This window comes from Leiobunum rupestre, chromosome 1 (assembly GCF_980474605.1).
Source record: "Leiobunum rupestre chromosome 1, qqLeiRupe1.1.hap1, whole genome shotgun sequence".
Classification (NCBI taxonomy): domain Eukaryota; kingdom Metazoa; phylum Arthropoda; class Arachnida; order Opiliones; family Sclerosomatidae; genus Leiobunum; species Leiobunum rupestre.
This window is the reverse complement of record NC_143384.1, coordinates 86,883,828-86,906,610: the sequence shown is the minus strand read 5'-3', so window position 1 is coordinate 86,906,610 and position 22,783 is coordinate 86,883,828. Positions and strand designations below refer to the sequence as shown.

The 22,783-nt window shown below is 38.1% G+C and overlaps 2 protein-coding genes and 1 long non-coding RNA gene across 3 annotated transcripts in view; 1 reads left to right on the top strand and 2 right to left on the bottom strand.

The window, feature by feature from the left end:
- The window catches only part of LOC149968681 (uncharacterized), a 56,530-nt gene that overhangs the window by 7,059 nt on the left and 26,688 nt on the right, over positions 1-22,783 (top strand). The window lies entirely within an intron of this gene.
- LOC149968684 (uncharacterized) lies at positions 550-18,708 on the bottom strand. Its single transcript, XR_016472867.1, has 4 exons — positions 18,671-18,708; positions 18,442-18,582; positions 18,194-18,382; positions 550-588 (listed from the first exon to the last, which is right to left on the bottom strand). It is a non-coding gene; the product is annotated as an uncharacterized LOC149968684 (long non-coding RNA).
- LOC149968683 (uncharacterized) lies at positions 18,663-20,612 on the bottom strand. Its single transcript, XM_090156025.1, has 6 exons — positions 20,375-20,612; positions 20,172-20,319; positions 20,016-20,121; positions 19,096-19,404; positions 18,833-19,042; positions 18,663-18,781 (listed from the first exon to the last, which is right to left on the bottom strand). Exons 1-6 carry the CDS (start codon positions 20,593-20,595, stop codon positions 18,663-18,665), a joined length of 1,113 nt encoding a protein of 370 aa, XP_090012151.1. The 5' UTR covers positions 20,596-20,612.

Below are 22,783 nucleotides of genomic sequence, written 5' to 3'. Positions count from 1 at the left end.
GTCACTTGTAAGGCACGTCACTTGTAGGGTCCGTCACTTTTAAGGCACGTCACTTGTAGGGTTCGTTACTCGTAAGGACCGTCACTTAATTGGTAACAATTATCATACCTGTAAGGTACGTTGCCATTAATACAGGGTGTCCACTTAAAAATGAACCAGGGCGAATATCTCAAAATCTGTTTTAGGTACGATTTTGAAATTTTTAAGTCGTATACAAGATGTAGGGGGAAACCTTCTGCGAAAATGTCGATGACCTTGAATAATGTCTTCAAGGTCATCCAAAAACTAACTCGAGAACCGTAAGTGTTACAAAGTTGGTTCCAATTAGAAAAGTGTTCCACGTGACTTTGTAAGTGCAAATAGGTTTGACCTGATCAGATTTGACCGATAGGAAGCCGAGAAATGCTAGATGAAAAACAAGAAGTTTGTTAAGTTGATAACGTGTCGAAAGCGAGGTTCGGGAGCTGATAACTCTAAAGATACTCGTGTTAGAGTACTGAAATTTGCTACACATCCTCATCAGGATTGAGTGTCTTTAGTTGAAAAATTTCAATGACCTTGAGCCATGTCTTCGAGGTCATCCAAAAACTAACGAAAGAACAGATTTTGAGATATTCGCCCTGGTTCATTTTTTAGTGGACACCCTGTATAGTAATAATAATTAAAGTCGCTGTTATTTAATTTACATATTTTTTAATATTCATTTTAAAGCTCATCCTTTAAGATTTCAGTTTTTGATGAAACATCAATTATATGATTGATAAATAACAGGTTTTGGTCGAAAGTTACCCTAAATCGCTCTATTTAAGTTAATTATTGAACTGATAATCAATAATCGTTTGCAAATTGAAGTAGTTTAGAATGCAGAAAATAATCGAGGATATCACAGACGCATAAGTTGTAAAGCAGAGGAGCCAAGGAAGAGCCTTGTGGGAGTCCACAATTCACACGGATCACTTTTGATGTTATTTCGTCGTTACACTTAAGTATAATTCTTCAGGCAGTGATGTAACTAGACATTCAAAGCCAGAAGTCTCCGGACAGACCAAGATAGGAAAGAATTATTAGTTGTATACGGAAAACGGCAGACGATCAAATGCTTTGGATACGTTTATATAGAATTTTGAGGCTATTTTGGATTGCAAAAATGGAGGAAAGTTAAATGATTTGTTACCATTTTTTATTTATTTATTTTTATATATATATAACCATAAAACATTTATAGAAATATTAAACGATTGCGTCCAAGAAATAAATTACAACTACGATAAAAAAATGTGTAAAAATTCTGAAAAATTAAAATATACATTAACTCCTTTGTCTTATACTTATACATTTTAAAACTTAAAATAGTTAATTTCCTCTTCTTATACAAAGTTACACTAACGTCGTAAGATAATAAAATAAAAAATTTAAAGCTTTTTTTTTACATACGTAACGTTTTCGGTCCCGTCTTTATTTCTATGAATTGACGTTTTAATTTTACAGTCACGTAATAAATTCCACAATTTAGTTATGTTGCATTTAATTTAGAAAATTTCAAAATTCTTAAACTTTTCATTGTATAATTGTTGGGTTTAATGGCTCCATTAAGTTAGCCCCCCCAAGTAAGCAATTTTAAAATTAGCTAGTGCACCTTATTGCACCCGTCATGCACCGTAGTGCACCACCAAAAATATTTATGCACCATCGGGGAAAGGCGGGAAATTCAAAAATCAAAGTGGGGGCTAAGTTAACGACAGCCCCCCCCCCATATTCGATTTTGATAATAATAAAGTACCTAATCTATTGCACCAAGAGTGCACTATCGTGCACCACCAAAATATTTTATTACACCGTCAAGAAAGGCGTAAAATTAAAAAAAAACATAAAATGACCGTAATATCTAATATTCGGTATTGATAAAAACCACAATTCTAATCGAATGCACCAATGATGTACCAGCATGCACCAGCAAAATTTTTATTGCACCGTCAAAAAAGGCGGGAAATTTAAAAAATCTTAAATTATCCATGTGGGGGCTAAGTTAACGACAGCCCCCCCACTTTCGATTTCGATAATAAAAACGCGCCTAATCGATTGCATCAACGATGCACTACCATGCACCGCAGAGATATCGCATTGCACCATACCCCTATATGAGATATAATTGAATTTGCTCTTTCCAAATTTTTAAAAAATGAAAATATTTGCTGGGGGGGCTAAGTTAACGACAGCCCCCCCCCCCACTTTTGATTTAGACAAGTAAAACATGACTAATCGAATGCACCAACGATGCACTACCATGCACCACAGAGATTTATCATTGCACCATACCCCTTTATGAGATATAATTGAATTTGCTCTTTCCAAATTTTTAAAAAATTTAAATATTAGCCGGGGGGGCTAAGTTAACGACAGCCCCCCCCCCCCACTTTTGATTTTGATAATTTAAACGTGCTTAATCGAATGTACCAACGATGCACTACCATGCACCACAGAGATTTCTCATTGCACCATACCCCTTTATGAGATATAATTGAATTTGCTCTTTCCAAGCTTTTAATAAAATATTTGCTGTTAACGACAGCCCCCCACTTTCGATTTCGATAATTAAAACGTGACTAAAAGAATGCACCAATGATGCACTACCATGCATTACAGAGGTATTTCATCGCACCGCACTCGTTAAGGAAATATAAAGGGTATTAGTTAAAATAATAACGAAATGTTTTTTTGGGGGGGGGGCTAGTTTAACGACAGCCCCCTCGTATTCGAATTTGATCATTTCAACGCACCTAATCCATTGCACCCTCAATGTAGTACTATGCACCACAGTTAGTTTCCATTGCACCGCACTCCTTTTGGTGATATGGCGTATATTCAGTATCAAGCGTTCGGGGCGCTCAATACAAAAATATAAACGTTAGGGCTAGGTTAACGACAACCCCAACCAATGATCTTATTTTTTAAAATGACTTCTCAACTGTAAGATAGTCGACATTTTTAGCAGCTTATAAAACATGCGTTCGGTTTTGTAAAGTCTTTGAGATGTCCCCAAAGATAAAAATCGCATGGGTTAAAATCGGGAGATCGTGCCGGCAATGGAATGGCTCCTCCTCGTCCTACCCACCTGAATTTTTCTTGGTGCGATGCGACAACAGCTCAGTAGAAGGAAAGTAAGGGCGACACTCCGATCCCGGGATTGGGATCGTCGGGATCGTCGGGATCCGGGATTTAAGGGTGAAATGGGGGTAAAATCGTCGAAAAGTCAATGTATTTATGATATTTCTCGCGACGATTTGTTTTCCCGTATATCAACATATTGTGTCCAGGCCAACTTGTTCATTTATCTACGCTTATCTCGAAAGATACTTGAACGTATATCTTATCAAGTTTTATCTTACGGAATAAGTTGAAATGATGTAAAAAGTTATAACCTAGACGGCGCGTGCGCGGATTACCCGGGGGACGCGGTTAATTTGAATTTAAGAGTTTTTTGACGTCATGGAATATGGGACGCGGTTAACGTGCGCGGATTGGGGCGCGGTTAATTTGAATTTAAAACATGGATTTGAGTGTTTTGACGTCATGGAATATTCGTTGTTAAAATGACGTAGAATGGAAATATTTTTAAACTTCATTTTAATATCATTGTAGTACTTAAATATGCTTGACACTTGAAACTTTCTCACGAGTATTTCAAACGAATATCTAAAGTTTAAGTATGAGAAACGTATCGTTCTCAAGTATTGTAATTGTACACGTGATTCCGTATGAGGACCGGGTAAATTCTAATATACGTAACGCGATACACTTCAAAATGCGTATACGTAGAATGGAATTAATTTTAAACTCCATTTTAATAAATAAGATATCGAAGATAAATAATTTCAGAGTATAAAAAGGGAAAACCGTATAATAGTAAGACCATATTTAGAAAGTTCACCATCTGAATTGTATTGGAAGTGACTCCGAGGAACCTTAAAATGTAAGTAGGAATACTCAGTGATAATTCTTAACTTTGTCTTAATGTATTTATTTTATAGGAATTGTTCATTTCCTGTGTCTGCTGACAAAGGGTTAATCGTTTATGCAGATGAAACCATCTACTGCGGTCTATTAGATTTAACAAAGGGTATCAAACTAACAGAAGCGGAACTGCAAGAGCTATGGACAAAGAAAGATGCCATTGAAGCTTATTTCAATAACGAAGCTGAAACTTCGTGGGTTTTCGCAGGTTCTGAAACCAAACGGTTTTCGGTTCATAGATTTGCCCAACAAAAGGTTTTAGATGTTAGACAAATGTACCATGGTTATGGAGTAAACTATGGAAAACTGTTACCGACTAAAGAGGGGGTAGCTTTCGCTCAATCTTCTTGGTTGAATTTCCTCGACCAGTACGAGTCGATTCAGAAGTGTTTAAAGAAAATCAAGGAAAAAAAGGAGGCGATGACTAACGTTGTAATTAAACAATTACACGAAGCTCTGAAGAAAGCGTGTAATGGCTGTCAAATTGATCATCCATCTCAACTCCAGCATGATTGTATCATGACGGATTATTCTAAGCGTGTAGATTTGCATTTTTATGAAATAATTATGTCGGTAGATTGTGAAAATATTATTGAAATGTTTACTATTCGCTGTGAATTGTCGAAAGAAATTTTAAATAATATAATGTCACTAATAATATGCAATGCTAAAAACTTGTTAAAAAACTAATAAAATTGATTGCACTAATGTTCCGATTTTCATTTACCATTATGGATTTAAGCTTACAACATCCAATGAATGGGCTGGTAGCCGGGTCCACCCAATGCGGAAAGTCATTCCTGGTGGGACGGTTGATTCAATATAAGAAGACCTGTATATCCCCTTCTCCGGAGAGGATAATATGGTGTTATACCGAGTATCAGCCGAAACTATTTCAATCAATATTAGAACACACACCTTCAGTCGAGTTTCACGAAGGGTTACTCGATGTTAATATATTAAACCCGCAAATTAGGAATTTAGTTATTTTAGACGATTTGTTATGCGAGATATCTAATAATAAAGATGTAACTAATTTATTTATTCGTGGATCTCATCACAGAAACACCTCCGTACTAATTTTAATGCAAAACCTTTATTACCCCGGAAAAGAAATAAGAACTTGCTCATTATCTATTTATTTTTAAATCACCACGAGATAAATCAACAATTTATCATCTCGCGAGGCAGATATCTCCAACCAATAGCAAATACGTTATTGATGCGTTTCAACAAGCTACGTCACGGAAGTTTGGGTATTTATTAGTTGACTTGAAACCTCACACCCCAGATCAGTATTTACTACGAACAGGTTTAATACCGGGTGAAGAATCGGCTGTCTTTATTCCAAAATGAAGTGTATTATAGAAGGGAATTTTTTTAGGGTTAATCGAGAGTGGATTATTAAAGAATTAGCTTACGTAGTATTAGAAACTGAAGAATCGGAAGTGTTTACTTTCAAATCTCCATGCCCTTTCAAAGAGCTTTCAAACGAAGATAAAAGACAATGCAGATGGATATCTCATAACATTTGTCACCTTCGATGGGATGACGGCGAACGTCCTTACAGAACGAGACGTGACATTTGCAATCAGATAGCGGAAAAAGCGACTTCGTTTTTCACCAAAGGTTTAGAAAAAGCTGCAGTATTATCGACACTCCTCGGTGTTCCAGTAACTAACATCGAAGATACCGGTTGTCCTAAATTATCAGAACTAGAAGACGTTGAATTAGACTGTCCTTTTCATTCCGAAACTGTTCATTGCGCTTTAAGAAAGGCTAAGAAAATCTCTAAATGGATGTATCAAAACGAGTTAAGAAAAACATAGACTTTCTACGTTTCCTAACATCCTGTAATCTAAATCAAAGAAAGACAGCTATTAAATACGCTAGCAAGGAAGCTATATTGGCTCTCGTTGAATGTTGTATAAATGTATTGCACGGAACAATTGAACTGTCAGAACGTCATCGTAAGCGGTTAAAGAAACATAGCGCGGTTATACGAAACGTGTCGAAGAAGAACCCTATATCAAAACGACGAAAGATACTGGTACAAAAGGGTGGTTTTCTTCCATTTTTATTAGCGCCACTGCTATTTATCGTTAGCTCAGTCGCCGGAAGTGCAATAAGCCGAGCTATAAACCGATGATGGCTCGAAAAATGCTTCTAGTACCTGAAGATGTAATGGAGAGATTAAAAAACAATACACCTTCCAAAACAGAAGAAACACCTGAACTTTAAAAAGAGAAGACACTCGATGATGAAATGAAATCTATTCTAGATAATCCAGATTTAAACGAATCAGAGAAATTAGCATTATACAATCAAACTCTCCAACGACGGTTAACTTACGTACGTAAAAGCAAATCTCTCCCGTTATTGAAAACTCTGAACGACCTAAAACTTGGTTCGCGCAAATATCTTATTCTCTACCTGCAACTTATGTTAGTGATGCGATTTCATTATACCGAGCGACTACGGAAGATCCGAGATATATTAGATGGACTAACTCAGGAGAGCTTTCTATTCGAGGACAAGTGATTTGTTCGGTTGTACACATCGTAATTTTGTATAGTACATGTACCTATATTCGTTTTCAAATGTTTATATAGCGCACGCGCGCGTGAAAGTGAGTTTTTGGTTGCTGTTAAAAATGGTGTTATTTTAGCGCGTGTAAAAATAAATTAACGGCCAGTTCTGTTTTGAAATAAGAGGAAAAAGGTTTACCGGTTTTTATGTCGGAAAAGTTCGCGTCTTTTATTTCGCTGTTCACGACATTTTTTGGTCCGTCGAGCCGGATACATTCGTCAACTTGATTATGTTCCTCAACTAATCATCGAATCGGCTATCTTTCCGTGAGAGACAGTGAAAATTAGCGTGGATTCTCCGTTGGAAACCGTTTAAACCATCGATCATATCCCGATCGTAAACGAATCAACATAAGTCATCATGGATGTTCTGGTGAGAAGAAGAGCAGCTATCAAGGGACAGATCACCAGGATTGAAAATGCGGTTGGTCAAACAGCAACGAATCTATCTGACGTCGCCTTGAAGCTGTATGTAGACAAGGTGGAAAAACTATCGAAAGACTTGGATGAGGTTCACGATGCCGTAGTTGCAAATATCGATCCCGACGACGACGACTTCGCGGATCACGAAGATGAATACAACCCTCTAGTCGCTCGACTCGAAGATCTGACAATCCTACTCGTCACTGAATCAAATGAAAGAGCAGCAAACATTCCAGTGAGACAAGTCAGACCATCTAGTGATGTACGTTTACCTAAGCTGGAACTTCCATCATTCAGCGGTGGTTACGTCGATTGGCTTCCATTTCATGATCTCTTCACGGCCACCGTACACAACAACGAATCGCTCACCGGAGCTCAGAAGTTTCAGTATTTGAAGTCATCATTACGAAACGAAGCAGCGCTCCTAGTTCAATCTATTCCGGTAACTGACGCTAATTATATGGAAGCTTGGGATATCTTAAACAATCGGTTCAACAATACCCGGGAAATCATCGATGCACACGTAAAACGTCTCTTCAGTCAAACTAACGTCATCCAAGAATCTTCATCCGCTTTACGAACGCTCATCGATACCACCGCCGAATGCATAAGGGCGCTCAAGGTTCTCAAAGAACCAGTACAACATTGGGACTCCATACTACTTCATCTTGTAAAGGAAAAACTGGATTCAGAATCTCGCCGACAATGGGAACTTTCCCTGAGGGGGACCGAAAGACCAACTTTCGTGGATCTCGTTACATTTCTTGAACAACGGGCCAGAGCCTTAGCAGCAGCTCCGCCTACAACTACTGCAATCAAGTCGAAGCCTCCATTACATCAGAGACCGAGTACAAAGGCTCATCATGGTGCTCTGAGCGAGACGTGTCACTTTTGCAACGAAACACACTCTGTATACAAATGTACCAATTTTCTGAATGCATCTTCGGACGAGCGTTGGAACATGGTCAAGAGGAGTGCCATGTGTTTCAATTGCTTACGAACCGGTCATCAAAGCAATGACTGCAAATCTGGTCATTGTAGGAAATGCAACGCACGACATAACACACTTCTACATCAAGAGAAGGAATTAACGAAGACGAAGGCAACCTCCGGTGTAGTTTCATGCCCATCTCGTGAAATAATTGGATCAACCCAAGTTATCTTGGCAACCGCAATGGTCCAAGTCAAGGGACTTGACGAGCAACTTTATCCAGCCCGAGCGCTTCTGGACTCGGGTTCTCAAGCCAGTTTCATCACGGAACAATTCACGAGGAAACTAAGATTGAAGCGAACACGTTTCAACGTCTCAGTTGACGGAATTGGAGCAACCGGAATGAACACCTCTCAAGGCAGTGTCATGGTGAATATTCAGTCAAATATCATTAACACGTCGGAGGTCATCGTCTAGGCAATCGTCCTGAAAAAGGTCACGGATTATTTACCTAACAGTCCGTTCGATCCTGGAAATTGTCTACACTTGAAAGGCTTAACACTTGCTGATCCAACTTTTCATAGCCCTGGACAAGTGGATATTTTACTAGGTGCTGACGTGTATCTAGAGCTCTTACAAGATGGCATTTGCAAGGGGAAAGAAGGTCTTCCAGGTGCCTTTAATACTCTTTTCGGATGGGCAGTTTCTGGTCCATTGCTGATGGCCGGAAGAAGTTCGAAAATAAAGGTCCACCATTGTACATTGGAAGCAGATTTGAAACATCTTTGGGAGCTAGAAGACATCCAGCCGCGAAGAATACTATCTCCAACAGAAATTCAATGTGAAAAGAACTTTGAAGAATCACATACACGTGACTCTACAGGAAGATTCACTGTACGATTACCAAAGATAAACGATGCACCAAAACTTGGAGATTCTAAACAAATGGCAATCCGTCGATTCTCTCACTTAGAACGACGTCTACGTGTTAACCCGAATCTCTATGAGGAGTACCGCAAGTTCATGGGGGAATACATTGCCCTTGGACATATGGAACTCATTCCCTCGAATGAAATAAAAATCGAAACCAATCCATCTTACTACGTGCCTCATCATGCGGTATTCAAAGAAGACAGTACCACCACGAGAGTTCGTGTAGTGTTCGACGCCTCTGCCAAATCTACAACTGGAGTTTCCCTAAACAATCATCTGCTAGTGGGGCCAAAACTTCAAGATGATTTGGTCAACCTCCTTATTCGCTTTCGTCAACATCGCATTGTAATGAAAGCAGACCTTGCCAAAATGTTTCGTCAAATTAGAGTACATCCAGACGACTCCGATCTTCAAAGAATTGTTTGGCGAAACAACTCACACGAACCCTTGCTCGAATACCGTTTGCTAACGGTTACATATGGAACCGCATCAGCGCCATACCTAGCAACTAAAGTCTTGAAGCAACTCGGCCATGACGTGAAAGAGACACTTCCGTTGGCATCTTCGGCTTTACAAAATGACTTCTACATGGACGATCTAATGACAGGAGACGAATCGATTGAGAACGTTTTAAGACTTCAGTCAGAAATCATTCAAGCTACATCTCAAGCAGGATTTGAAATAAGGAAATGGGCGTCGAATGAAGCTGCATTATTGGATACACTACCAGCCAACATGAAGGATTTACAAAAGCCACTATGCATCGAGAACGACGAATCAGTCAAGACTCTCGGCCTATATTGGACTCCTTCGGCTGATAATTTCTCGTTTATGGTTACTTCTCCAGCGTCAAGAAGTTCAATCTCTAAACGTACGATTCTTTCGGATACAGCAAGGATATTCGATCCTCTGGGACTGTTGGCACCAGTAACCGTTCGAGCGAAACTGATGTTACAGGAAATGTGGCAGCTAAAATTGAATTGGGATGAGCAACTTCCCCAACCACTTGAAGCTAAATGGAGGTCGTTTCGAACCGATTTACCAGAAATTGAAAACATTACGGTTCAACGGCACATTTCGCAAGCTAATGCTACAGACATTAGCCTGCATGGATTTTGTGACGCATCGGAGAAAGCGTACGCAGCTGCCGTATACCTGAAGACGGTGAATAACAACGGACAAATCAAAATACAACTGATCGCCGCGAAAACAAGAGTCGCTCCGCTCAAACAAATCACACTTCCGAGACTGGAATTATCTGGTGCATTACTTTTGGCTTCTCTGATTCAACTGATCAGGGAGTCATTGAGATTGGATATAGCTGATGTTCATTGCTGGTCGGACTCAACAATCGTCCTAGCTTGGTTGAAAGCTCCACCGCAACGTTGGAAAACGTTCGTAGCCAATCGAGTGTCAGAAATCCACGAGAAACTACCGAGAGCGCAATGGCATCACATTTCAGGAGACAGCAACCCTGCAGATTGCGCTTCTCGAGGAATATCCGCTAGCGAACTGGGAAATCATGGTCTCTGGTGGCATGGACCGCAGTGCCTTATTTTCGCCGCAACAACGCAAGAACTACATGAACTCTCAGAGCCAAATGAATGTTTATCCGAGGAAAGACGAATTATTTCTTTAGTAACACATCATCAAATGGATTTCATGCTCCTTTCCAAATTTTCAGCGCTTAAAAAACTCATTCATATCACCGCCTACATTCTACGTTTTGTCTTCAATTCGCGAAATGCGACAGAATTGAGGATTACTGGACCTTTATCGAAGGAAGAGAACGAAAAGGCGCTATCCCATTGGATTCGGGTCGTCCAAAGCAACAGTTTTAACGAAGAGATAGCTTGCCTTAAACAAAACAAAGAATTACCACGGAAAAGTAAAATCCTTTCGATGCGTCCGTACATCGATCAAGATGGGATTCTTAGAGTTGGTGGCAGACTTTGCCACTCCAACTTACCATACGAACAAAGGCATCCGGCACTGTTACCGAGACAGAGCAAATTAACAGAACTTCTAATACAACACGAGCACGAGAAACATTTTCACGGAGGTGCTCAACTACTAACTTCTGTCTTACAGAAACGTTATTGGATCGTCGGTCTTCGTGATGCCATACGTTTCCATATCAGAAGATGTGTTTCATGTGTACGACAGCAGGCAGTCACTGTAAAGCAACTTATGGGCGATTTACCACCAGCGAGAGTAAATCCTGCTCGGCCATTTTTGAAGTGTGGAGTCGACTACGCAGGACCATTTACCCTTAAACTAATGAAGGGACGAAGTCACCTCAGGTTTAAGGGATACATGGCCGTCTTCGCTTGCTTTACCACAAGATCAATTCATCTTGAACTTGTCAGTGACATGACCACCGAAGCATTTCTGGCAGCATTGAAACGCTTTGTTGCTCGACGAGGAAAATGCGCCGATATTTACAGCGACTGTGGAACCAACTTTACAGGAGCCGATCGAGAGATGAAAACATTCATCAAATTCATAGTCTCTACAAACAACAACGATCAAGTATCACGATGGCTCGCAGACGAAGGAATTAATTGGCACTTCAACCCGCCTGCAGCGCCACATTTTGGAGGCCTCTGGGAAGCCGGGGTGAAGTCCGTCAAGTATCATCTGAAACGAGTTCTTGGCACCATGGTTCTAAACTTTGAAGAAATGCAAACGCTTCTTTGCCAAATCGAAGCTTGCTTAAATTCACGTCCTTTAACGGCGTTAAGCTCGGATCCAAACGACTTCAATGCGTTGACACCTGGACATTTCCTAATCGGAGATGCGCTCACCGCAATACCCGAACCCGATCTCACTTCTGAAAACGTCAACCGCCTGTCACGTTGGCAATTGGGCCAACAAGTACTGCAGCACTTTTGGAACCGTTGGCGAAATGAATTCCTCTCTCGCCTTCAACAACGTCCAAAGTGGACTACACCAAAACCGAATCTACGAGTCGGCGACTTGGTCTTGCTCAAGGATGAAGATTTACCTCCAACCAAGTGGAGAATGGCAAGAATCACTGAACTTCATCCAGGACAAGACAATCAAGTTCGCGTCGTAACTGTCAGAACCTCTGACAAATCACTGAAAAGACCCGTAGTTAAATTATGCCAGTTACCACTAGACTGATTTTAATTGTATTCAAACTGTTTACTAAGGGTTATTTATGTATGCAAATGTAACTTTTCGGACTTTTACTATCTCATTTGAAATTCGTTATTTCAAGGCGGGCGGAATGTTCGGTTGTACACATCGTAATTTTGTATAGTACATGTACCTATATTCGTTTTCAAATGTTTATATAGCGCACGCGCGCGTGAAAGTGAGTTTTTGGTTGCTGTTAAAAAAGGTGTTATTTTTGCGCGTGTAAAAATAAATTAACGGCCAGTTCTGTTTTGAAATAAGAGGAAAAAGGTTTACCGGTTTTTATGTCGGAAAAGTTCGCGTCTTTTATTTCGCTGTTCACGACATGATTGGAGGATCTAATATAATCGATCTTTTGTATGACGCTGTGAGAAAAACGCCTGGAACAGTGATTGATCCTATAGGAGTTACTGAGTTTTACGAGGGCATTCATAAGTCAAATATTTCAAAACGTTTAATTAAAAATCCTGTAAGATTGACACTGTTAAAAACATTCGCTGTATTTCATACACCACCAAGTAGTTCAATGTTATCATCATCTTCACCTAGTCCTCTAAGACCTTGGATACATACTAAATAAAATATATTAACCTGATAATTTTGTTCTCATTTCATAGTATAAGCCTACAATGGAAGGTTGTACAGAAACGGTCTCTTTAGGACTTTTAGCCTATTTATCACAATCATTTTCAAAATCACCGAAAATTATCATAGCTGTATTAATTATCATAGTTATTATAATATTAGAATTATTTAATTTCCTTTTTTGGCGTTACATGCCATTACATCAAAATATTACCCAATATGGAGAAAGAACTTGAGCAGATCTATACTAACCCCGCAGACCCAGGGTCATTCGCTGGAGTTCGAGCGCTCTATAATTCAGCTCGACATAAAGGCTTAAAGGTTTCATTGGAAAAAGTAAAACAATTTCTAATAAAGCAGGATACATATACGCTGCATAAACCTGCTAGAAGACGATTCAAACGAAATCGAACTATTGTTTATGGAATTGACGAACAGTGGCAAGCGGACTTGGCAGATTTTCAGAAGCTGTCTAAATATAATTCAGGATCTCGCTATGTATTATGTATTATCGACATATTTAGCAAATACGCTATGGATGTAGCGGTTAAAAATAAGAAAGGTGTAACAATTTTAGAAGCGTTACGTAACGTTTTTGAAAAAGGCCGTCAACCGAAAAGAATTCAAAGTGATCATGGTAACGAATTTGTCTGTCAAGAAGTGCAGAGTGAATTACAACGAAGGAACATTAAATTTTTCGCTACCCGATCGGAAATGAAAGCGTCCATTATTGAAAGATTCATTAGAAGTTTTAAATCTCGTTTATATCGCTATTTCACGCAGAATAACACCCTTAAATATATCGACGTTTTAGATGATATTATAAACGCTTATAACAATAGTTATCACAGATCAATTAAATGTAAACCCGCGGAAGTTACTCTAGATAACTCTGCTAAAATATGGAAAAATCTTTACGGTTCGGTAAATTTTTCTCCTCCGTTAACATACGCGTGTGAAATTGGAGATATTTGTAGAATAAGTAGAAATTTATCAATTTTCGATAAGAAATATAACCCGAATTTTACTACAGAATTGTTTAAAATAGCTGAGAGACTACCACGTGACCCACCTGTATATAAGCTGATGGATTTAAATTCTAACCCCATAGGAGTATTCTATCGAGAGGAGGTTCAGATTGTTGGTCGAGATTTAAAAGACTGTTACTTCATAATCGAAAAAGTAATAAAAAAGAGGAAAAAATCGGACGGCCGCGTAGAATTGTATGTCAAGTGGCAAGATTACGACCCTACATTTAATTCTTGGATACAAGAAGTGGATTTAAAATGAGTTTTTACGTAACGCTACCTTCAGATTCCTCGTCATTATATTACCAAGATAATAGCGTTGGTAAATTTCGAACGTATTTAGCTGAACCGTTAAGATTTGAGGAACAGTACGAAGTTGGGTTAGCGGAAATAAGCTATCCTCGGACATGGCATAACGTTCGAAAACCTAATCTATTGGTTATTAAAGACCCTCTCGAATATGATAAAATGACTGATAACCCTCTAGTTAAAGACCCTCTCGAATATGATAAAATAAAACTCCGGAAGAACTATTACATGTTATGAACGTCCACAACCAAGAAGAAGAACAAGTTACATTCGCTTATTTAAATTATTCTAATCGAATTAAAGTTAAATTGCAACCGAAAATCAGAGCTGTAATTGGCCCCGATCTATCGATTTTACTAGGTTTTAAGGATAGAAGAGATAATGATTTCACCATTTTAAATTCAATGATAACCCCCTACCCAGTTGATATGAACGCTGGGTTACATTCCTTATTCGTTTATTCTGATCTGGTTGAAAATAGCGTTGTTGGGGATAGTTTAGCATCTCTATTAAGAATCATAAGCGTCGAAGATAAAGCCGAGTCTAATGGGAAAACAACTACAAAAATATTTTCACAACCTCATTACCTACCAGTCGTGTGTAATAATATTAAGACTATAGAGATTAATATAACAGATGATTTAGGTGAGCCAATACAGTTTCATAGTGGAAAAGCTCACGTTGTATTACATTTTAAACCCCGTAAAATGTGGACTTCACTATAAACCTTTAATCATTCAGGACACACCTTCATTCTAGCTTAAGAGAGCGAACAGTTAACATCATGAGGTCTGAATATTCACCTTCAAGAACTGATTATGAAAGTTACTATTTAAACCAGGTTGGTTTCGGTGGAATACCTGTATATAGAGGTTTAGCCGTGCAAAGAGGACATGGACTAGGAAATATATTATCTTCAGCGTTTAGATTCGCGGTACCTTTACTGAAGAAAGGCGCTACTTACTTGGGAAAAAAACTTTTAAGTACCGGAGCGAAAGTAGCGACCGATGTTGTTAGCGGAGTCCCAATTAAAACAGCGCTTAAATCGCATTCTATTAACGCTGGAAGGGAAACTTTAGCTTCAGCAGCTGATGAAGCCATGGGACTAACATCTTCAGCTACGGATCATATTAAAAGAATGACGGGTTCCGGAAATAAAAGGAAACGAACTCAGTCGAAAAGCGCCGTTTCAACAGCAGGCAGGATAGCGAAAGGACGGTTCCCTAAACGTCCCGATATATTCTCATAATGTCCCTTTTACACCCGCACTCAGTTGAGTGTATAAATTCCGAGCTAGATTTGTTTCAAGTACCTATGACACAATCTTCGATTATTGGTGGAGAATGGGTTGAGTATAATCCAATATCAAATATAGTTGATAACGCATCAATTACATTTTCTATCAACGGTAACTCTGAAACGTATATAGACCTTTCACAAACTTTGCTGCACAATCGAGTTAAGGTAACTAAAGATAATGGTCAACTACCGCAACCCGCGGTTCCAGGTGTTGCGGGTGGGGCCGCCGGAACTCCAGCCGACAATATCGCCCCCGAGAATTTGTTTCTTCATTCGCTTTTTAGCGACGTCCACGTATTTCTTAATGAAAGATCAGTAACACCTTCCAGTCAAAATTACGCTTATAAAAGTATGATACAAACTTTATTAACGTTCGGAGATTCTGCGAAAAAAAGTTATTTAACGAGTTCACTTTTCTATCGGGATACGCCTGGAAAGTTCGATTCATTTTTCGATAACGATGGTTTCTCTAAACGAGCGAATTTAGCGCAAAAAGGGGCGATTGACTTGTTAGGCGTAGTCCATACTGATTTATGTCAACAACCACGCTTTTTATTAAATATGGTTGATTTGAAATTTAAATTCGATAAAAATAGAGCAGCTTTTTGCGTTCATTCCGACGTAAAATGTAAAGTGGAGATTTTATCAGCTTCCCTTTATCTGAGGAAAGTTAAAGTGATACCGGAACTATCGCTCGCTCAAGCCAAGGCGCTACAATATGGAACTGCTAAATATCCTGTAACTCGTTCGGAGTGCACCTCATTTTCTATACCCGCTGGTCTTATGGCTAGTGTGCAAGATCATTTATTTACCGGACAAGCACCCAAGAAAGTTGTTATCGGGTTTGTGGAACAAAAAGCGTTTCTAGGAGATTTGAAAAAATCCCCGTACAACTTTCAACATTTCGATTTATCAAGCATTGGATTGTACATTGACGGTAGCAGCGTCCCTCATAAGGCGTTATCTCTAAACTTTCAGGAGAATCAATATATTCAAGCGTATTGCAATCTTTTCATTCAAACTAATCAGTGGAACGTAGATGAAAGGAATCAGATAAGTCGGGAAGATTACCCTAACGGAAATTGTTTATTCGCGTACAATTTAACCTCGGATCTTAATAACAACGCTAATCACTTGCATCTTGTAAAAAACAGTAACCTGAGATTAGAATTAAAATTTGCAAAACCGTTACCGGAGACGATTTCCATTCTAATTTACGCTGAGTTTCAAAATTTGATTGAAATTGATAAAAATCGAACCGTGATTTTCGATTACAGTAATTAATGGATTCGCTACAGATAACTAAAATTCTTGAAAAAGATTTAAGTACTAAAAGTATATTTCAAGGCGTGTTCGCGGCTGACAAGCTACCTAAATACGTAAAAATATTCCCTTCTCTATTTATTGTAAATACCGATACGAGTGCTGAACCTGGAGAACACTGGGTTCTAATATATTTTTCTAAACATAAAAATTGTGAATTCATGGATTCCTTTGGAAACCCGCCAGATTATTTTAAATTTAATGACTTTATTGAACGAAACAGTAAAACTGTAACTTTTAATTCTAATCAATTACAGAGTAATTCTAGTAATACGTGTGGAGCATTCTGTATATATTTTGCTATAAACAGGTGTAAAGGAATAGAAATGTATAACATTGTGTCTAGGTTTAAGAAAGATAAATATGTAAACGATAAAATGATTAAAGAGTTCATGTGCAAAATGTATTCAATAAAATAATTTTTTACAATTTATAGCAATAGCAGTTTTTTTTATATATACATAAATACAAGCATTCATTATAATTTTTCAATATCTTTATGACCGTGCGCTAATGTACGAACCCCGCAGGGTAGAATGTATCTCTTATCATCATTTGGTGATAAACAAAGTTTTCTAGTATTTAAAGTAAATAGTGCATGCTTGAAACTAGCTATACGAATCATCTCGGCTGACATGGTTTCTTGATTAAAAAGACAACGTTCATAGTCTTCGTGGCGGATGACGTTTCTAATAACGTTCATGGCAACGCCCTTACAAACCTTTTTATGGTTTAAAATTGACTCTAAAGATTTCCCCAATCGCAACTCCTTTTCTATCTCTTCAGCGGTCTTAGACTCCCCGTACAATTTAATAGAATAAAGCTTTGGACGAAGTCCTACAAAGCTTTGAATTAACTGCGAATTTGTCTCGTCTTTAAAATAACCGAGAGCTTTTTTATTCTGATTAGAATGAAGGAAATGCGAAGGTGGATAATCAGAGAAGTCAAAGCGGTTTTTATGAACTTCAAAGTCTTTATAAACATCATCCGTCTTAATGTTGTACGTTAGACTGTCTGTAAATATTTTATATATTAGTACTATTTAAATTAAAAATGCATATTAAATTAAATTACCAGTGTCTGTAAATAATAGTGATGCTTTGTCCCCGTACGTATTTTTTATGAATCCATAATCGAACCGATACATGAGCTCCTTGGATAAATTTAGAATGGTGAATCCGGTAAATATAGGCCGGTTAAGAACAATTTTGGCTCTCTTCTTATGAGCGCCGGCTAACTCTTCATTAAAGATGGTAAAGTGTTCAAGCTGCGGGGAACTTGTAACTTTTAACATTCTTTCTGGTTTATGAATCAACTCGAAATTTATATGCTTCCGTAAATTTTCGATTGTTTTTCTAAAGAATTAAATGAAGTAAGGAAAAAAACAGCAATAAATTATTTAAATTGATTTACCCGAAAACAGAGTTAACCATAAGTTTCCAGAAATTCTTTTCAAATGAACTCTTGGATAATTTCCTCTGTTCAGTGTTGAATCTAACATATTTTTCTAACCATTTTCCTTGAGTGAAGGTTAGAGCTCGATGAACCTTGGTTATTTTCAAACCTAATTCTACATAATATTTTAAATTGCGGTAATGTACTATGTATTTCTCTTTATTATTTAAATTAGGAAGAAGTTTTGGTAGACTTTGATTCTCCTTAATATTTAATTTTCCTAAGAGATCTTTGGAGTATGGAGATAGCATATCATGTGTAATAACTTTAGATTCGGCCGCTACTGGGAGATCGTTATGTAAGTCATGCAACTCTGGAGGATATTCAAGATCCACCTGCAAAGGAAACAATTCTTTAAAAATATAATTCAATAATTATAACACTTGTTATTTACCTCTAAAATGTATCCGTTTTCAACGTTATTGGGAATACTCAGAATATTTTCACAGTGTTTGCAAATCATCCTCCTGAACCCACTGGAAGTTGCCTAGCGGTAGTGGTTCACACATAACAGCACCGTACAAATTATTAGCATCTTCAATTAAGTTAAATTTAGTTAATTAATATAATTAAAATTAAAATAATTAAAATAAAATAAATTATTTAAAAAAAATTTTAATTACCTAAATAGCATATATAACTGCTCTCTTTAGACGAATCATATGTGTCGGGCATATATTTGTTATTCGCTTCAGAATAGCGAGTTGAGATCATTGAAACACCGCCTCGAATTCCTAAAAATTCAATGTAAATACAATAATATTTAAAATATCAAAAAGCATTACCCTTTTCAATAAATAAGTGTTGATCTATATCAAGTATGAGATCGAGGCGAACATCGGTCATCTTCAAAGCTGCTTGCCAGGCTAAACCTGGTGCGGTGTAAGCGTGAGCGGGATCTAGTTTATAATGAGTTATAGATAATGTTCTAAAATTTTCAAAAACGTCGGCTAAGAGCAACGCATCGCTTTTCACATAGAGGTCGGTGTATTCCCCTACGAAAACCGAGGTTAAGAGATTGGAAATATTTATACTATAGTAATTTTACCTAATGTTTGAATATTAAACGCTGTCCAAACATTTTGGGCGTGTAAATAATCAGATTCTAAAATATTTTGATTTTTCAATGAACTGAAAAACGCTTCTCTAGGTGGCAGCATCGTCTCGTCAAATTTCTTTTCATCGTCCATATACTCGTACGGGTAGACTCCCTTCCGCAAAAGCAGTTGAACTTTATCACTTTCAAAATATTTCTTAACAATCTGAAATTTACTGGCTCCTTCCAAAACGAGATTAGATACTAGAGCATCGAGGCTATCGCTTAGAAATCGATAAGAGTCTAAAAACCTAAATCTCCCTAAAAATAATAATAAAATTACTGTTAGGTTAAATTCATAATTAAATATATTTAACCTAGTTTGAGTGAAAAATAATTTTCGCTAGTGGAAGGAATACAGTCAAGTGTCTGTTCCTTAAAATGACCAATCTCCTGACATAATAATATCTATGAAGATTTATTATTATTAGGTTTATTTCCTGGTTAATTAACTTAATAAAATCACCTGCTAAGGTTATGAAGGAAAACAGGGATAAATTCTGGAACTTTCTTTTGAAGATTACAGAGGTTATGCGCAGGCCCCCTATATTTACCAGTGAAATGACAATGATCTCGACCAGCGGGCATATTTCCCTGATTTAGCGGCTTCTGACAAATGTAGCAAAGCGTAGCAGCTTGAAACTGTTCCTCCTCCTCCGGGGTTATAATCATTGGTACATTGGTCTCAATGAGTTCCATCAACTGCGTCTCTAATTCCAGAATAGACTCCAGAAATCTTCGAGTTGCATCTTGACCTCGATAGCAATCGGTTCAAACAGGTACACCTATAAGTATTCTCTTATAATATATCTAAAAGGGAATTTTGACAAATAACTTACCGTTAGGTCCAACAAGCACCCACGAATACGCGCAGCTGATGTGCATGTTTACTCTGCTGGTATTTAAATCGGGATCTAGATCACATCCTTGAACTCTCGGTAGGATTGCTTCAAAATCGGCGTAAAATACATACTGCACCTAATAATTTCATTTCATTAAGAGTTAAATTAAATAATTTTTATTTTTACTTTTTCCGTCCACTCATATTTATCAAAATAAAGCGTCTTCTTCTTGGTAGGGAAAACTGTTTTTTGGACGCCGTGGGTGGCGCATTCTTCGATATGCGCATCACGTCGCTGTTCAGCGTTATTACCGCTGAATCGGTGAAGACACATTCTAATACAGAAAATAATTAGTAGATTGCAAACTAATATATTGGAAACTAAATTACCTGCAATAATAACTTGTACTTCTGTTTTTTGTTAGATGCTGTAACAGTTTTCCTAGGTCTCGTATAAGACAGTAATGTCTATTCCCATCGTCAATATCCTTAGTTTCATCGGTGATGTATAGTAAATCAACCTCCCTTTCCTTACCGCACTTGTTAGCGCTTACGTAAAGGGGGAATATATCTCCCGAGAAGCCAAACACAGATATTGATAAATTATTCATTAATTCAAATTTTTTAAGTTCCGTAGCGTTTAATTTGAAAGGAAAAGATATATCACTGGTATCAAGTTCATTTTCATAAGGTGTATATTTCGAAACACTGTTAGGGTGATGAAGCCAAGAAACTGGGTGAAGTTTAGCGAGAATTGACCAGAGAAAACATTTCTCGTCATTTTCATTTCTAATATTAAGAATCGCGTGACGTTGAGAGAGTTTTTTAGGTAGTTCCATATACGATGACCCTCGCAACGGTTGGTAAGATGCTACATTTAATTCTACATACAGAACACGGTCAATAACCCAACCCGATCCTATCAAAAATATAATGTTTTAGTTCAAAATATAACTTATAAATTTTAGTACATACCTGTCGCTTCAAAGTTTTCCGCTGCTGACTGTATTGATTCAATGCAGTCATTCAGCTGTCTTTCAATTACATCGGCCGTTAATGTTGTCTGCATAATGCTCCGGAAATAGGGTCTCACTTCCGCACTTTGTTCCGCACCCCCCAAAGGTCTCATATAAACAGATCTTACGAGTAGGAACCATTTAATTCCACGTTTACTGGCGAGTCTTTCCATTAGAAATTTACTGAAAGCGGCTCGGTAACGTTCAATAAACATCCCCGCATCAATATCATAGTCTTCGGCATTATAACGAATAGATGCTAACGTATCATTCAAGGCCTGGACCATACTTGGAGATGCTGGTGGTGTTTCATCAAGTATTGGTGAGGCGGGAACAGGTGATGGTGTTAGGTTGTTGGGTAAAGCTGATGCAGATGGTTGGATAGATTCCAGTTGAATGTCTTGTAGCAAACTAGGCGATGGTGTACGGGAAGATGCTGGCGAACGTTGCATTGGTGATGGTGTGCGAGACAGGTCCATGGGTTCGGAAGGGTCGGGTGCGTTCAAGTCATGAGTTCGTTGATGGCTCTTAAAATGCTCTAATCTAGCAACATTCTTACTACATACTTCACAGACAAACTTATGTCTATCACCGTGTACTTCTCTAACATGCCGATTTAAATTTGATTTGATAGAAAAACTTTTCGCGCACGTAGGACATGTATACTGGGCTTTAGGCATATTGAATATAGCTACCGCAGTTAACTGTGGAATGACCTCCCACAACGCTATACAACCCCTTTTATAGTATATTCAAGTATCATTTTAGAACGATACGTTTCTCATACTTAAAATATTCGTTTTAAGAAATACTTGTGTGATAGATTCAAGTGCCAAGCATATTTAAGTACCACTTACGTGATAATGTTATTAAAATGAAGTTTAAAAATATTTCCATTCTACTTTAACAACGAATATTCCATGACGTCAAAACACTCTTAAATTCAAATTAACCGCGTCCCTAGAGGTAATCCGCGCACGCGCCGTCTAGGTTATCACTTTTTACATCATTTCAACTTATTCCGTAAGATAAAACTTGATAAGATATACGTTCAAGTATCTTTCGAGATAAGCGTAGATAAATTAACAAGTTGGCCTGGACACAATATGTTGATATACGGGAAAACAAATCGTCGCGAGAAATATCATAAATACATTGACTTTTCGACGATTTTACCCCCATTTCACCCTTAAATCCCGGATCCCGACGATCCCGATCCCGGGATCGGAGTGTCGCCCTTACTTTCCTTCTACTCAGCTCCGTTAGGGTTGTTTTGGCTCACTGTATCAACTTCTGCCAGTGGTTTGTGGACAGTGCACAGGATGATCCGCAGTTCCCAAGTATCATCCTAGCACGCGATGTGGCCAATTTCTCCCGAGATTGTATTCTCAATTTGCACAAAACCCACCCGTATAGCCAAAACAACCCTCACAGAGCTGTTGTTGCATCGCACCAAGAGAAATTCAGTCTCAACATCTGGTATGGCATTTTTGGAGACAATTTAGTGGAACCCTACTTCCTAACGCCTAGGATAAAAGAATCTCTTCAACGAGCCTTACCAGAGATACTAGACTAGACAGCGAATGTGGTTCTTGCGTGATGGAACTACATCGGCCTCCCGATTTGAACCCATAAAATTTGTATCTTTGCAAACGTTCGTCAATCATTTTTACGGCGTTGTCGTTTGTGTATTAGAGCCCAAGGTGGGCATTTAGAATAGAGGTTGTAATTTTTTTTTTTTTTTTTAAATTATAACAATTTCATTATGTGTCCTTGGTATTTG